Source organism: Triticum dicoccoides, chromosome 2A (assembly GCF_002162155.2).
Source record: "Triticum dicoccoides isolate Atlit2015 ecotype Zavitan chromosome 2A, WEW_v2.0, whole genome shotgun sequence".
In the NCBI taxonomy this organism is placed as follows: Eukaryota; Viridiplantae; Streptophyta; class Magnoliopsida; order Poales; family Poaceae; genus Triticum; species Triticum dicoccoides.
In genome coordinates this window covers 623869552-623886648 of record NC_041382.1, presented here as the reverse complement: position 1 = coordinate 623886648, position 17097 = coordinate 623869552, and the positions used below count along the sequence as shown (strand labels likewise).

General features: G+C 49.2%; 1 protein-coding gene across 1 annotated transcript; it reads left to right on the top strand.

Annotated features, from left to right (window-relative positions):
* The first annotated feature begins 858 nt into the window (after positions 1–858).
* LOC119355824 (cytokinin dehydrogenase 8-like) lies at positions 859–4762 on the top strand. The gene is made up of 5 exons (XM_037622705.1): positions 859–1687; positions 1865–1992; positions 2101–2367; positions 2513–2775; positions 4184–4762. Exons 1-5 carry the CDS (start codon positions 1099–1101, stop codon positions 4521–4523), a joined length of 1587 nt encoding a protein of 528 aa, XP_037478602.1. The 5' UTR covers positions 859–1098; the 3' UTR covers positions 4524–4762.
* The last annotated feature ends 12335 nt before the right edge of the window (positions 4763–17097 follow it).

Here is a 17097-nt window from a genome sequence, read left to right as displayed (position 1 = left end):
GCAGACACGCACCTGTCCGGCCGCCCGCTTTCGCGTTCGCGCTCGCGCTCGCAGCCCAGCGTTGAAGTTTCTGCGGGGATGGCGGGAGAGAAGCCAAGACGGGTCACTCGTTCCGCGGTGGGAGTCAAAACGGTCGCTGGCAAGTAGAGTAGTAATGCCGTCTAAGCGTCAGCCACAGTGACCACCGGAGATGGATCGGTGCGCTCTCGTAGCCACCGTCGAGGAGGCGACTGACCGCTACGTGCCGTGGCAGGCACTACATACTGATACTATACAGAGTTTTTTCTAATATACCGTCGATTAGAATACGCACTGCTGTACATGGGTTTCTGCAGTTCTATAAAATATACGAGGACGAGGCCTTTTTCCAAGACATGGGTCCAATATAGCCACGAGTACCCTTCTTTTTCCACAATCTAGCAGTAATACAGCGATATATCCATCCAAAAAAGATTAGGATTGCTAAATCTCAGTCAAACCAAGTCTCAGTTGATGCTCCAATCCAAAACAAGTGTCGCAGTTTTAAACTAGAGCTTGTTATCTAATAGCAGTATAAGGTTTTTTTAAAATGGATCTCTTCTTAAACTTCTTCACGATGTAAGTTGCTCTCTTGCCCAAGGTTTAGTGGTTAATTCTCTTGGGACAAACGCGATCGATCAGTGGAAGTGTGGAGCGAACGGAGGCGGGAAACAGGTCCGGGCCCTCGTGGATCCGCCGTACCCCACTCCGGGTTTCCATTAGATTCTCTCTCAGGGCCCGACCGCGTCACGGCACGGCTTACGACCGGCGACAGAGACCCATTCCTCTCCTCTCCGCTTGTATATATCCGCGAGCTGTCTCGCCTCGCTCCCTCTCCCTCCCTCCCTCCCATCGATCCACAGTTCTTGTGGGAACCCAAGGATCCATCCAGACAGAGACGTCCCGGCCGAGGCAGCAATCACCAAACAGCTCGCGCGAGCGACCACGAGCGACCACGCCTTCAGCTACCTTGCTTCTTCCATCGGCCTCGTCCAGCAAGGAGCGCCATCGGGCCCCGTAACTTGTCCAAGCGCGCGCTCGACACTCGACAGACGGACGGAGCTGGTTGGCCAGGAAGCCATGGACCTCAAGGCGCTGTGCATGTACGCCGCCGTGCTAGCCCTGTTCCTCTGCTCCGCGGCGACCTTCATCCAGAGCCCCACCGACGTGTTCGGCCCGGTGGCGCTCCTCGAGCCGACCCCGTCCTCGGCGCGCGACTTCGGCGCCGTCGTCTCCGACGCGCCCTTCGCGATCCTCCGCCCGGGGTCCTCCGCCGACATCGCGCTCCTCCTGGGCGCGCTGTCGTCCGCGCCGCCGCGCCCGAGGGCGACCGTGGCCGCGCGCGGCGTGGGGCACTCGCTTCAGGGCCAGGCGCAGGCGCGCGACGGCATTGTGGTGGAGACGCGTTCCCTGCCACGCACCGTCGTGGTGGTGGCGGCGCCGCGGGCGGGCGGCGAGGCCACCGCTTGCACCTACGCGGACGTGGGCGCCGGCGCTCTGTGGGTGGAGGTGCTGGAGGAGTGCCTGAAGGCCGGGCTGGCGCCGCTGTCCTGGACGGACTACTTGTACCTCACCGTGGGCGGGACGCTGTCCAATGCCGGCATCAGCGGCCAGGCGTTCAAGCATGGCCCGCAGATCAGCAACGTCCTGCAGCTCCAAGTCGTCACAGGTATGCAGCACTCAACAGCCACCGCGCACATGCAGCCTACTGTCAATTTTTCTAATTATCATAAACCCTTTCTCTGTTTCATTTCAATTTTCAAAAAAGAAAAGAACAAAACGCTGAACCTGTAAATTCTGCAGTGATTTACCCCTCCTTTTCATGTTCTTGGTATGTTGGCCGCAGGGAATGGGGAGGTCGTGACATGCTCGCGCACCAAGAGCCCGGATCTCTTCTTCGCAGTTCTTGGCGGTCTCGGCCAGTTCGGCATCATCACCAGGGCACGGATTCTACTCCAAGAAGCTCCTCCAAAGGTACATGCAGTCGCCTCATGCCTTCGTTTCTACTGCCAATCATCTTTCGTTACTCTTAAGCTTTATTTGACAATTGGTTATTGTTTTTACCATCCTGGTGATCATCAGGTGCGATGGGTGAGGGCCTTCTACGAGAGCTTCGAAACATTCACCAAGGACCAAGAGCTTCTGATCTCAATGCCGGAGCAGGTGGACTACGTGGAGGGGTTCATGGTTCTGGATGAGCACTCCATCCGCAGCTCATCCGTTGCCTTCCCCGCCAGCATCGATTTCAGCCCAGACTTCGGCTCCGAGGGCAGGAAGAAGGTCTACTACTGCATAGAGTTTGCAGTGCATGACTTCCAGCAGGACGGCTCCAGCTCCAGTGTCGACAATGTCAGTCTCCTGAATTCACACAGAATTTTCAATTTTCAATTTAAATAAAAAACGCGAGTTAACATCTTGAACAGCAACAGAAAAGGACGGCTGAATACTGGAGTAACGAGTTAGTCTTCTTGTGGTCTTTAAAAAAATTGTGCAGGTTGTGGAGCTGGTGGCAGGGGAGATGAGCCACATGAGGCCCCACATGTACAGCGTGGAGGTGTCCTACTTCGACTTCCTGAACAGGGTGAGGATGGAGGAGGAGAGCCTGAGGAGCCAGGGGCTCTGGGATGTGGCTCACCCCTGGCTCAACATGTTCGTGCCCAAGCATGGCGTCGCTCAGCTCAAGGACCTGCTCATGGACACCGTCTTGGCGGGAGACTTCCAGGGGGCCATCCTTGTCTACCCTCTCCTCACTGACAAGTACGCACATCTATCCTTCCTCCTCTGGCAAAAGTATATCATCATCATCTCCATTTTCCTGTTGCAAATTAGTGTTAGCTCACGATATCTTAACCATCGGTAAAGCTGTCAGGTACTACTACCTCTGTTCGTTGGGTGTAGTCTACACTAATAAACTCATCTCAAAAATAAAGCCTAAAGCCATCCCTTTCGCGATATTTGCAAGATTTTTCGGGTGCAGAAAATCATTGGATGATGTGGCGAGATCGCCTTTGTACGCGCATAATTAGTGTCAAAGTGCTGTTATGTTTGTGGCTTTTGGTCGATCTTTTTCTTCTGCTCGGGGCGTCGTAGTTATCCTCTCCAAAAACACTTGCCTGGCCAACCTAACGCGCGGCACCTTTGGCCCAATCGTGACAACTGACAGAGCCATGACATCTCGCTACAGCAGCCGAGAGAGAGATGCACAGCCCCGTAGCGGTCGCCTCCTTTTGCGACACCGGATCATGCGGTCTCGCTGCATCTGCCCGTCAACCGTCAGATACAGTGAAACTAGTGAGCCTACCGAAGCTCACCCTTCACCAGCTCCGCATCTGCTTCGTCTGTTACTGTTGTTACCCACCTCTTGCAAAAAGATTACACCGGGACAAGCCGACCACTAACCAAGAAGGGCCCTTAACCAGTATGGAAACCATCATAGACCGTAGTAGTATTTAATGGTAGTCCTTTGCGGCTGTAGCAGGCTAGCAGCACTGTGATATGATACTGTCTTCAAGTGCTGTATCTTGCAAGTTGCAACTTTTGGCTTTGGTGGCCGGCTTGTGTGTCTACTCTCCTCTGCTTCCACCAACAGTGCACACCTATGGCGGCTAGTACTACGGTCTGTTGCTTGTCCCCCTCTCCGGTCCTGGTCCAAGCCTTTCTTCTTCCCGCCTTGACGCCCCTGTCTGTCCCATACAAGCATCCTAGTTCCCCACCGTGTACAGCGACGGTACTGTACAGTCTAACACAGGCGCGAGTGAGTAATTTTTCGTTTGTAAGGGCCAGAACTTCGGATTTTTGGCTGCGGCCCAGTTTTGTGGATCCTCGCGATTTGAAGATCCAGTGTGGCCTGTCAGCTCGGCTCCAGCCAGAACCCTTAATGCTTATCAATTGGGTTCTCTGCATCCAAAACCCTCTGTTTCTGTGACCTGACATGATCCGGGTGATGAAGAGATGTTTCACCTTTTCTCGACAGCAAATCTACAATGCCCCAGAGAAGGGTTTCCACGTTCTATTTATGTCCATCAACCAAACCAAACAAGCATAAATGACCGCCCTTCAAAAAAATTCATACATTTCCGAAAGAATGCAATGCTTCCTTCCAATTCCCAGTTCTGAACATGTTGAACCCGCCAGTCATCATCTGATCTTTGTGGATCTTTTTCAGGTGGGACGGGAACACGTCGGCCGTCATCCCGTCGGCGCCGGGCGGGGTGATGTACATCTTCAGCGTGCTCCGGTCGGCCGACCCGTCGCGGTGCGGCCGCGGCTGCGTCGAGGAGATCCTGGAGCAGCACCGCCGGGTGGCCGACGAGGCGTGCCGGGCCGGCGGCGGCATCGGCGCCAAGCAGTACCTTGCCCGGCAGCCCACGCAGGCGCATTGGCGCAGCCATTTCGGGCCCACCTGGGACCGCTTCCTGGCCCGCAAGGCCCGCTACGACCCAGTGCGTGTGCTTGGGCCGGGCCAAGGCATTTTTCCTTGGACGGATTCCGCGAGCTCCATGTGATAGCTCGCGCAGACATTAGGTCTCGTAGATGTTGGTAGCTCAAACGACAATTTTCAGGACGATTAATTTAATCGGTAGGTGTCCTTCTTTTTAGGGAAATTGGTAGTAGGTGTCTTTAGGAAAAGAGTTCGTTCTTTTTTTTTTTGCTGGGTTAAATTTGTGATGTTTTTAGCTTAGCTGGTACGACTCTCGGATTATTTGGCAAGTGCAGAGTATCTCGTCTCACTCTTATCGTATCATTATGCTCTGAGCTGGTCGTTAGTCAGGGCCCACGGAGAATGGGACATTTGTCTGATTTGACATGCCATCACTCAAGAAAATCTCCCCGTGAAAGTTACCTGCCGGTATTTTGAGGGAAAGAAGGGTTCTTGCAGGAAAGATCGCAGTTGCAATGAATACTCAGTATTATTGCCATATGCATGGTGTTGATGTCCGTGCATGCGCCGAAGGTGCCACCAAAGCTGCCGTCCCGGTTCCAAAGACGCCACCAATACCATTTTGCCACGCTCACCGATGCCCGGTGTCAGCTGACGGGGACAGCTTTGTTTGCTGGCTGTCGTCGTTAGCGTAGGAGATTGATGCAACTCACGATATATTGATTATTGCAGTATATATAAATACACAGGAGAGTCACGCCCTCAACTATACATAAAAGAAGGAGGGCTTGTTGTACAAGAAATACACATGCAATATCTACATCTCAACACCCTCCGCAGTCGAAGCGGCACCATGGTCGACGCAAAGACTGGACGGGAACTCCTCGAAGGACGCGGTAGGCAAGCCCTTGGTCATGACGTCAGCAAACTGTTGGGAGGTAGGGACATGTAGCATGCGTACATGACCAAGAGCTACCTGCTCCCGAACAAAATGGATATCAATCTCAATGTGCTTGATGCGTCGATGATGAATCGGGTTGGCGGAGAGGTAGACCGCAGAGTCGTTGTCACAGTAGACAATTGTGGCCTTGTCAACCGGAGACTAGAGCTTATGTAGAAGCTGACGAAGCCAGGAACACTCGGCAAAGACGTTGGCAACGGCGCGGTACTCCGCTTCAGCACTAGAGCGGGAGACAACGGGCTGCCGCTTGGACAACCAGGAGATAAGTGATGGTCCAAGATAGACGCAATAGCCAGAGGTCGAGCGGCGCGTGTCGGGGCAGACGACCCAGTCAGCGTCAGAATAGGCAGTCAAGTCCAGAGAAGACGGAGCCTGAAGTGACAACCCGAGATCCGAAGTGCCTCAGATATAGCGAAGAATGCGCTTGACCGCGGTCCAGTGAGCATCATGAGGAGCATGCATATGGAGGCACACCTGCTGCACGGCGTACTGAAGCTCTGAACGGGTAAGAGTGAGGTACTGAAGAGCACCAACAATCGAGCGGTAGAACGGAGCATCTGAAGTTGGAGAATCATCTGTGGCAGAGAGCTTGGCCTTCTATCGACATGCGTGGCGGCCGGTTTGCAGTTAAGCATCCCGGCACAGTCCAGAAGCTCATGAGCATACTTCCGCCGATGAAGAAAGAAGCCATCTGCTCGGCGAATAACCTCGATCCCAAGGAAATAGTGCAGATGACCTAAGTCCTTAATGGCGAACTTAGCACGAAGACGGTCAATGAGCTGTCCAAGAAGAGCAGTCGACCATGCTGTCAAGATGATGTCGTCGACATAGAGCAGCAGGAAAACAGTGGCATCGCCCTGGTTGTAGATAAACTGTGAAGCATGGGAGCGAGCAGAGTGGAAGCCAAGATGATGAAGAAACGCTGTGATGCACTGATACCAAGCGCGAGGAGCCTGCTTAAGCCCATACAAGGACCGAGAGAGCAAGCACACATGATCCGTAGAGGACTCATCAACGAATCTCGTGGGCTGCTGACAGAACACTTGTTCCTTAAGATGACCATGAAGGAAGGCGTTGGAAACGTCCATCTGATGCACATGCAAGAGTGGGACACTGGAAGCTGAAGAATAGTCCGAATCGTCCCAGGTTTGACCACCGGGGCAAAAGTATCGGTGAAGTCGACACCGGCGCGCTGACAAAAACCACGAACAACCCAACGCGCTTTGTGGCGATTGAGAGTGCCATCAGGATGAAACTTGTGCTTGAAGACCCACTTCTTGGTAATGATGTTGGCTTGAGGGGGGACGTGGTACAAGTTGTCAAGTGTGATTACACTGCAAGGTGTCAAATTCCTCCTTCATCGCGGCACGAGCAAAGGTCGGCAGAGGCGACAGTGACGGAGCGGACGTCGAAGCCACACAAGTGTGCTCCTCCAGGGAGTACCTGGTACTCGACCGGTAGACACCCATGCGGGACCGAGTGACGGGGCCGGCGGGTGGTGGAGCCACGGCAGCCCCGGTGGACCCATATCCACTAGGATCAGCGGACGTCGAAGGTGCAGCCGTCGGTAGAGGAGCCGGCGAAGAGGCCGGCGAGACCGGCGACGTGCCCGACAAAGATACCGGGGCGGAGGCCAGCGAAGCCAGTGAGCCCGCCGAGGCCTGTGTAGAGACCGGCGAGGCCGCCACAGAGGCCGGAGACACCGGCGAGGCCGGCGTAGACGCCAACAAGCCTGGTGAAGGAGGCGCGACCGGGGAGGCAGTGGGCGACAGCCGTAGCATCGCACGGCCGAGAGGGCACCACGCCGCGGCAGAGAGCCGGGGTGGACAGTGTCGGCAAGAGAGGGGCATGGCGCTGAGGGAGAATCCACTGGTTGTTCCTGTTTAAACGGGAAACAAAACTCGTCGAAATAAACATGTCGAGATGTGATGACGCGATGGGAAACCGGATCATAGCATCTATAGCCCTTAGTGTTAGCCGGGTAACTGAGGAAGACACACGAGAGGGAACAAGGAGCAAGTTTATGAGGGGATGTGGCAGCAGTACTATGGTAACAAAGACAACCGAAAATACAAAGACCGTCATATGAGGGTGGAGACCCGAAGAGAAGGTGGTGTGGTGTAAAATTCCAGTGGGTGCAACATGGACGAAGGTTAATGAGGAGGGTGGCAGTAGCGAGAGCGTCGGGCCAGAAGCGGGGAGGCATGTAGGCATGGAATAAGAGGGTACAGACGCAATCGTTAAGAGGGCGAAGGATGCGTTCAGCCCGACCACTCTACTGTGAAGTGTAAGGACACGTGAGCTGGAAAATTGTGCCATGGGTGGAGAGAAGGTTGCGGATGGTGGTGTTGTCGAATTCTTTCCCGTTATCTGTTTTCAAAGCGAGGATGGAATGACCAAATTGTGTAGACACGTAAGAGTAGAAGGCGGTAAGGGTGGCAGCAACATCAGACTTCTTACACAACGGAAAGGTCCACATAAAGTGGGAGTAGTCATCCAGGATAACAAGATAATATGAAAAACCAGTATTGCTAGCAACGGGAGAGGTCCAGACATCACTATGGATTAACTCAAAAGGTACCGATGCAACTGTGGATGAAGAACTAAAAGGGAGGCGATCATGTTTGCCTAGACGGCATGCGTGACAAGAATGCGCATCCGTTTTATTACATGTAAAAGAAAAATCCCTAATTATTTGACGAAAGGTGGTGGAGCTAGGATGACCAAGACGGGCGTGCCAAAGATCGACTCAGGCGGAAAGAGCAATCGGTCCAGCATGTGTAGATGATGGTGGCTGGACGGAGTACATGTCGTCGGGACTGTCATAGTTGTGAAGAACCATCCGGTTGAGGGCGTCCTTAACAGAAAAATCAACTTCGTCAAATTTCACAGTTACAGAGTTATCTCGAGAAAGCTTACGAACACAGACTAGATTCTGAATAAGTTCAAGGGAAACAAGAACATTATTTAGATAAAGTGGTCTAGAGGTGGAAGGAAACCTAGTGGAACCGACATGAGTGATAGGGAGTCCAGCACCATTACCGACAATGATACGAGAGGAGGTGTGAATAGGAGACACGGAAGGGAGATTACCCGGATAAGCGGCCATGCGCGAAGATGCACCGGTTGTCGGTGTCAAAACCGGCGGATCTCGTGTAGGGGGTCCCGAACTGTGCGTCTAAGGTCGATGGTAACAGGAGACAGGGGACACGATGTTTACCCAGGTTCGGGCCCTCTCTATGGAGGTAACACCCTACTTCCTGCTTGATTGATCTTGATGAATATGAGTATTACAAGAGTTGATCTACCACGAGATCGTAATGGCTAAACCCTAGAAGTCTAGCCTGTATGACTATGGTAATGAGTACATCCTATCCGGACCAAGTCCTCCGGTTTATATAGACACCGGGAGGATCTAGGGTTACACAAGATCGGTTACAAAGAAGGGAATCTACATATTCCGTCACCAAGCTTGCCTTCCATGCCAAGGAGAGTCCTATCCGGACACGGGTACAGTCTTCGATCTTTGTATCTTCACAGCCCATCAGTCCGGCCCATGGCTAACAGGCCGGACGCTCGAGGACCCCTTAGTCCAGGACTCCCTCAGTAGCCCCTGAACCTGGCTTCAATGACAAGCTATCCGACGCGTATATCTGTCTTCGGCATTGCAAGACGGGTTCCTCCTTCCGAACTCCAAAATAGTCTTCGGACGAATTGATCGTGCCCGGACCTGTAACACACACCACACAACCGTAGAGAGAATATAATAATACATGAGTCCAATCCTCCGACAACTTTTACAACATGACATCACGTCCGTTCGGTCATAATTTTGAACCGTTTTTTGCCTGCCGCTCCATGTTTCGAGACGCGCTTGTCATTGGCACGTCTTGTCAAAGCAGAGGTCATGTCCCCTTATCGCGGGATTCTCATCAATACGGGCGTGGGTAACCCAACCGTGCCGTTTACACAGCCCTTGGGAGTAGGCGAATTTTAAGGCGAGTGGGGAGGCGTTCAATATTCACTGCATTTATAAGGAGATAAGATTCCCCTTTCTTCTCCCACGCCTTCTTCCTGCCCCTCCACTCTTTGTTGGGGAATGTAGTAATTTCAAAAAAATTCCTACGCACACACAGGGTCATGGTGATGCATAGCAACGAGAGGAGAGAGTGTTGTCTATGTACCCTCATACACCGACAACGGAAGCGTTGACACAACGTAGAGGAAGTAGTCGTACGTCTTCCCGATCCGACCGATCCAAGTACCGAACGTACGGCACCTCCGAGTTCTGCACACGTTCAACTCGGTGACGTCCCTCGAGCTCCGATCCAGCCGAGTGTTGAGGGAGAGTTTCATCAGCACGATGGCGTGATGACGGTGATGATGTTCTATCGACGCAGGGCTTCGCCTAAGCACCGCTACGATATGACCGAGGTGGAATATGCTGGAAGGGGGCACCGCACACGGCTAAGGAACGATCACGAAGATCAACTTGTGTGTCATGGGGTGCCCCCTTGCCCCCGTATATAAAGGAGGGAGAGGGGGAGGTGCGGCCGGCCCTAGGGGTGCGCCTGGAGGAGTCCTACTCCCACCGGGAGTAGGACTCCCCCTCTTGCCTTGTTGGAGAAGGAAAGAGGAAGGGGAAAAGAGGAAAGGGGGGCGCCGCCCCCCTTCCTTGTCCTATTCGGACTAGGGGAAAAGGGGGCGCGCAGCCTGCCCTCCTCTTCTCCCTTAGGGCCCATGTAGGCCCATTAACCCCCCCCCCCGGGGGGGGGGGGTCCGGTAACCCCCCAGTACTTCGGTAAAATCCCGATTTCACCCGGAACGTTTCCGATATCCAAATATAGGCTTCCAATATATCAATCTTTATGTCTCGACCATTTCGAGACTCCTCGTCATGTCCGTGATCATATCCGGCACTCCGAACAACCTTCAGTTCATCAAAACACAAAAACCCTAATTACGATCATCACCGAACTTTAAGCGTGGGGACCCTACGGGTTCGAGAACTATGTAGACATGACTGAGACACGTCTCCGGTCAATAACCAATAGCGGAACCTGGATGCTCATATTGGCTCCTACACATTCTACGAAGATCTTTATCGGTCAGACCGCATAACAACGTACGTTGTTCCCTTTGTCATCAGTATGTTACTTGCCCGAGATTCGATAGTCGGTATCTTAATACCTAGTTCAATCTCGTTACCGACAAGTCTCTTTACTCGTTCCGTAATACATCATCCTACAACTAACTTATTAGTTTCAATGCTTGCAAGGCTTGAGTGATGTGCATTACCGAGAGGGCCCAGAGATACCTCTTCGATAATCTGAGTGACAAATCCTAATCTCGAAATACGCCAACCCAACAAGTACCTCCGGAGACACCTGTAGAGCACCTTTATAATCACCCAGTTACGTTGTGACGTTTGGTAGCACACAAAGTGTTCCTCCGGTAAACGGGAGTTGCATAATCTCATAGTCATAGGAACATGTATAAGTTATGAAGAAAGCAATAGCAATAAACTAAACAATCAAGTGCTAAGCTAACGGAATGGGTCAAGTCAATCACATCATTCTCCTAATGATGTGATTCCGTTAATCAAATGACAACTCATGTCTATGGTTAGGAAACATAACCATCTTCGATTAACGAGCTAGTCAAGTAGAGGCATACTAGTGACACTCTGTTTGTCTATGTATTCACACATGTATTATGTTTCCGATTAATACAATTCTAGCATGAATAATAAACATTTATCATGATATAAGGAAATAAATAATAACTTTATTATTGCCTCTAGGGCATATTTCCTTCAGTCTCCCACTTGCACTAGAGTCAATAATCTAGATTACACAGTAATGATTCTAACACCCATGGAGCCTTGGTGTTGATCATATTTTGCTCGTGGAAGAGGCTTAGTCAACGGGTCTGCAACATTCAGATCCGTATGTATCTTGCAAATTTGTATGTCTCCCACTTGGACTAAATCCCGAATGGAATTGAAGCGTCTCTTGATGTGTTTGGTTCTTTTGTGAAATCTAGATTCCTTCGCCAAGGCAATTGCACCAGTATTGTCACAAAATATTTTCATTGGACCCGATGCACTAGGTATGACACCTAGATCGGATATGAACTCCTTCATCCAGACTCCTTCATTTGATGCTTCCGAAGCAGCTATGTACTCCGCTTCACATGTAGATCCCGCCACGACGCTTTGTTTAGAACTGCACCAAATGACAGCTCCACCGTTCAGTATAAACATGTATCCGGTTTGCGATTTAGAATCGTCCGGATCAGTGTCAAAGCTTGCATCAACGTAACCATTTACGATGAGCTCTTTGTCACCTCCATATACGAGAAACATATCCTTAGTCCTTTTTAGGTACTTCAGGATGTTCTTGACCGCTTTCCAGTGATCCACTCCTGGATTACTTTGGTACCTCCCTGCTAGACTTATAACAAGGCACACATCAGGTCTGGTACACAACATTGCATACATGATAGAGCCTATGGCTGAAGCATAGGGAACATCTTTCATTTTATCTCTATCTTCTGTGGTGGTCGGACACTGAGTCTTACTCAACTTCACACCTTGTAACACAGGCAAGAACCCTTTCTTTGCTTGATCCATTTTGAACTTCTTCAAAATTTTGTCAAGGTATGTGCTTTGTGAAAGTCCAATTAAGCGTCTTGATCTATCTCTATAGATCTTAATGCCCAATATGTAAGCAGCTTCACCGAGGTCTTTCATTGAAAAACTCTTATTCAAGTATCCGTTTATGCTATCCAGAAATTCTATATCATTTCCAATCAATAATATGTCATCCACATATAATATCAGAAATGCTACAGAGCTCCCACTCACTTTCTTGTAAATACAGGCTTCTCCAAAAGTTTATACAAAACCAAATGCTTTGATCACACTATCAAAGCGTTTATTCCAACTCCGAGAGGTTTGCACCAGTCCATAAATGGATCACTGGAGCTTGCACACTTTGTTAGCTCCCTTTGGATCGACAAAACCTTCTGGTTGCATCATATACAACTCTTCTTCCATAAATCCATTCAGGATTGCAGTTTTGACATCCATTTGCCAAATTTCATAATCATAAAATGCGGCAATTGCTAACATGATTCGGACATACTTAAGCATCGCTATGGGTGAGAAGGTCTCATCGTAGTCAATCCCTTGAACTTGTCGAAAACCTTTCGCAACAAGTCGAGCTTTGTAGACAGTAACATTACCGTCAGCGTCAGTCTTCTTCTTGAAGATTCATTTATTCTCAATTGCTTGCCGATCAACGGGAAAGTCACCCAAAGTCCACACTTTGTTCTCATACATGGATCCCATCTCAGATTTCATGGCTTCTAGCCATTTTGTAGAATCTGGGCTCACCATCACTTCTTCATAGTTCGTAGGTTCATCATGATCTAGTAGCATTTCTTCCAGAACAGGATTACCGTACCACTCTGGTGCGGATCTTACTCTGGTTGATCTACGAGGTTCGGTAGTAACTTGATCTAAAGTTTCATGATCATTATCATTAGCTTCCTCACTAATTGGTGTAGGTGTCACAGAAACCAGTTTCTGTGATGTACTACTTTCCAATAAGGGAGCAGGTACAATTACCTCATCAAGTTCTACTTTCCTCCCACTCACTTCTTTCGAGAGAAACTCCTTCTCTAGAAAGGATCCATTCTTAGCAACGAAAGTCTTACCGTCGGATCTGTGATAGAAGGTGTACCCAACAGTTTCCTTTGGGTATCCTATGAAGACACATTTCTCCGATTTGGGTTCGAGCTTATCAGGTTGAAGTTTTTTCACATAAGCATCGCAGCCCCAAACTTTCAGAAACGACAACTTTGGTTTCTTGCCAAACCACAGTTCATAAGGCGTCGCCTCAACGGATTTCGATGGTGCCCTATTTAACGTGAATGCAGTCGTCTCTAAAGCATAACCCCAAAACGATAGCGGTAAATCTGTAAGAGACATCATAGATCGCACCATATCTAGTAAAGTACGATTACGACGTTCGGACACATCATTATGTTGTGGTGTTCCGGGTGGCGTGAGTTGCGAAACTATTCCGCATTATTTCAAATGTAGACCAAACTCGTAACTCAAATATTCTCCTCCACGATCAGATCGTAGAAACTTTATTTTCTTGTTATGATGATTTTCAACTTCACTCTGAAATTCTTTGAACTTTTCAAATGTTCCAGACTTATGTTTCATTAAGTAGATATACCCATATCTACTTAAATCATCTGTGAAGGTGAGAAAATAATGATATCCGCCATGAGCCTCAATATTCATCGAACCACATACATCTGTATGTATGATTTCCAACAAATCCGTTGCTCTCTCCATAGTACCGGAGAACGGCGTTTTAGTCATCTTGCCCATGAGGCACAGTTCGCAAGTACCAAGTGATTCATAATCAAGTGATTCCAAAAGTCCATCAGTATGGAGTTTCTTCATGCGCTTTACACCGATATGACCTAAACGGTAGTGCCACAAATAAGTTGCACTATCATTATCAACTCTGCATCTTTTGGCTTCAACATTATGAATATGTGTATCACTACTATCGAGATTCATCAAAAATAGACCACTCTTCAAGGGTGCATGACCATAAAAGATATTACTCATATAAATAGAACAACCATTATTCTCTGATTTAAATGAATAACCGTCTCGCATCAAACAAGATCCAGATATAATGTTCATGCTCAAGGCTGGCACCAAATAACAATTATTTAGGTCTAAAACTAATCCCGGAGGTAGATGTAGAGGTAGCGTGCCGACCGTGATCACATCGACTTTGGAACCATTTCCCACGCACATCGTCACCTCGTCCTTTGCCAGTATTCGCTTAATTCGTAGTCCCTGTTTCGAGTTGCAAATGTTAGCAACAGAACCAGTATCAAATACCCAGGTGCTACTGCGAGCTCTAGTAAGGTACACATCAATAACATGTATATCACATATACCTTTGTTCACCTTGCCATCCTTCTTATCCGCCAAATACATGGGGTAGTTCCGCTTCCAGTGTCCAGTCTTCTTGCAGTAGAAGCACTCAGTTTCAGGCTTAGGTCCAGATTTGGATTTCTTCTCTTGTGCAGCAACTTGCTTACTGTTCTTCTTGAAGTTCCCCTTCTTCTTCCCTTTGCCCTTTTTCTTGAAACTGGCGGTCTTGTTGACCATCAACACTTGATGCTCCTTCTTGATTTCTACCTCCGCAGCCTTTAGCATTGCGAAGATCTCGGGAATTGTCTTATCCATCCCTTGCATGTTATAGTTCATCACGAAGCTCTTGTAGTTTGGTGGCAGTGATTGAAGAACTCTGTCAATGACACTATCAACAGGAAGATTAACTCCTAGTTGAGTCAAGTGATTATGATACCCAGACATTTTGAGTATATGTTCACTGACAGAACTATTCTCCTCCATCTTGCAGCTATAGAATTTATTGGAGACTTCATATCTCTCAATCCGGGCATTTGTTTGAAATATTAACTTTAACTCCTGGAACATCTCATATGCTCCATGACGTTCAAAACGTCGTTGAAGTCCCAATCCTAGCCGTAAAGCATGGCACACTGAACTATCGAGTAGTCATTAGCTTTGCTCTGCCAGGCGTTCATAACATCTGGTGTTGCTCCAGCAGCAGGCCTGGCACCTAGTGGTGCTTCCAGGACGTAATTCTTCTGTGCATCAATGAGGATAATCCTCGAGTTACGGACCCAGTCCGTGTAATTGCTACCATCATCTTTCAACTTTGCTTTCTCAAGGAACGCATTAAAATTCAACGGAACAACAGCACGGGCCATCTATCTACAATTAAACATAGACAAGCAAGATACTATCAGGCACTAAGTTCATGATAAATTTAAGTTCAATTAATCATATTACTTAAGAACTCCCACTTAGAAAGACATCCCTCTAATCTTCTAAGTGATCACGTGATCCAAATCAACTAAACCATAACCGATCATCACGTGAAATGGATTAGCTTTCAATGGTGAACATCAATATGTTGATCATATCTACTATATGATTCACGCTCGACCTTTCGGTCTCAGTGTTTCGAGGCCATGTCTGCATATGCTAGGCTCGTCAAGTTTGACCTGAGTATTCTGCGTGTGCAAAACTGGCTTGCACCCGTTGTAGATGGACGTAGAGCTTATCACACCTGATCATCATGTGGTGTCTGGGCACGACGAACTTTGGCAATGGTGCATACTCAGGGAGAACACTTTTATCTTGAAATTTGGTGAGAGATCATCTATAATGCTACCCTCAATCAAAGCAAGATAAGATGCATAAAAGACAAACATCACATGCAATCAATATAAGTGATATGATATGGCCATCATCATCTTGTGCTTATGATCTCCATCTCCAAAGCACCGTCATGATCACCATCGTCACCGGCGCGACACCTTGATCACCATCGTAGCATCATTATTGTCTCGCCAATCTTATGCTTCCACGACTATCGCTACCGCTTAGTGATAAAGTAAAGCATTATAGCGCAATTGCATTGCATACAATAAAGTGACAACCATATGGCTCCTGCCAGTTGCCGATAACTCGGTTACAAAACATGATCATCTCATACAATAAAATTTAGCATCATGTCTTGACCATATCACATCACAACATGCCCTGCAAAAACAAGTTAGACGTCCTCTACTTTGTTGTTGCAAGTTTTACGTGGCTGCTACGGGCTTAGCAAGAACCATTCTTACCTATGCATCAAAACCACAACGATAGTTTGTCAAGTTGGTGCTGTTCTAACCTTCGCAAGGACCGGGTGTAGCCACACTCGGTTCAACTGAAGTTGGAGAAACTGACACCTGCCAGCCACCTGTGTGCAAAGCACGTCGGTAGAACCAGTCTCGCGTAAGCGTACGCGTAATGTCGGTCCGGGCCGCTTCATCCAACAATACCGCCGAACCAAAGTATGACATGCTGGTAAGCAGTATGACTTATATCGCCCACAACTCACTTGTGTTCTACTCGTGCATATAACATCAATGCATAAAACCTAGGCTCGGATGCCACTATTGGGGAACGTAGTAATTTCAAAAAAATTCCTACGCACATGCAAGATCATGGTGATGCATAGCAATGAGAGGATAGAGTGTTGTCTACGTACCCTCGTAGACCGACAACGGAAGCGTTGACACAACATATAGGAAGTAGTCGTACGTCTTCCCGATCCGACTGATCCAAGTACCGAACGTACGGCACCTCCGAGTTCTGCACACGTTCAACTCGGTGACGTCCCTCGAGCTCCGATCCAGCCGAGTGTTGAGGGAGAGTTTCGTCAGCACAACAGCGTGATGACGATGATGATGTTCTATCGACGCAGGGCTTCGCCTAAGCACCGTTACGATATGACGGAGGTGGAATATGGTGGAAGGGGGCACCGCACACGGATAAGGAACGATCATGAAGATCAACTTGTGTGTCATGGGGTGCCCCCTTGCCTCTGTATATAAAGAAGGGAGAGGGGGAGGTGCAGCCGGCCCTAGGGGTGCGCCTGGAGGAGTCCTACTCCCACCGGGAGTAGGACCCCCCCTCTTGCCTTGTTGGAGAAGGCAAGGGGAAGGGGAAAAGAGGAAAGGGGGGCGCCGCCCCCCTTCCTTGTCCTATTCGGACTAGGGGGAGGGGGCGCGCGCCTGCCCTGGCTGGCCCTCCCATTCTCCCTTAGGGCCCATGTAG

Coding starts and splice junctions, on each gene's coding strand:
- LOC119355824 (XM_037622705.1), top strand. CDS start 1,099: ATGGACCTCAAGGCGCTGTGCATGTACGCCGCCGTGCTAGCCCTGTTC. Junction 1,688..1,864: donor GCAGCTCCAAGTCGTCACAG/GTATGCAGCACT, acceptor TGTTGGCCGCAG/GGAATGGGGAGGTCGTGACA. Junction 2,776..4,183: donor TACCCTCTCCTCACTGACAA/GTACGCACATCT, acceptor GATCTTTTTCAG/GTGGGACGGGAACACGTCGG.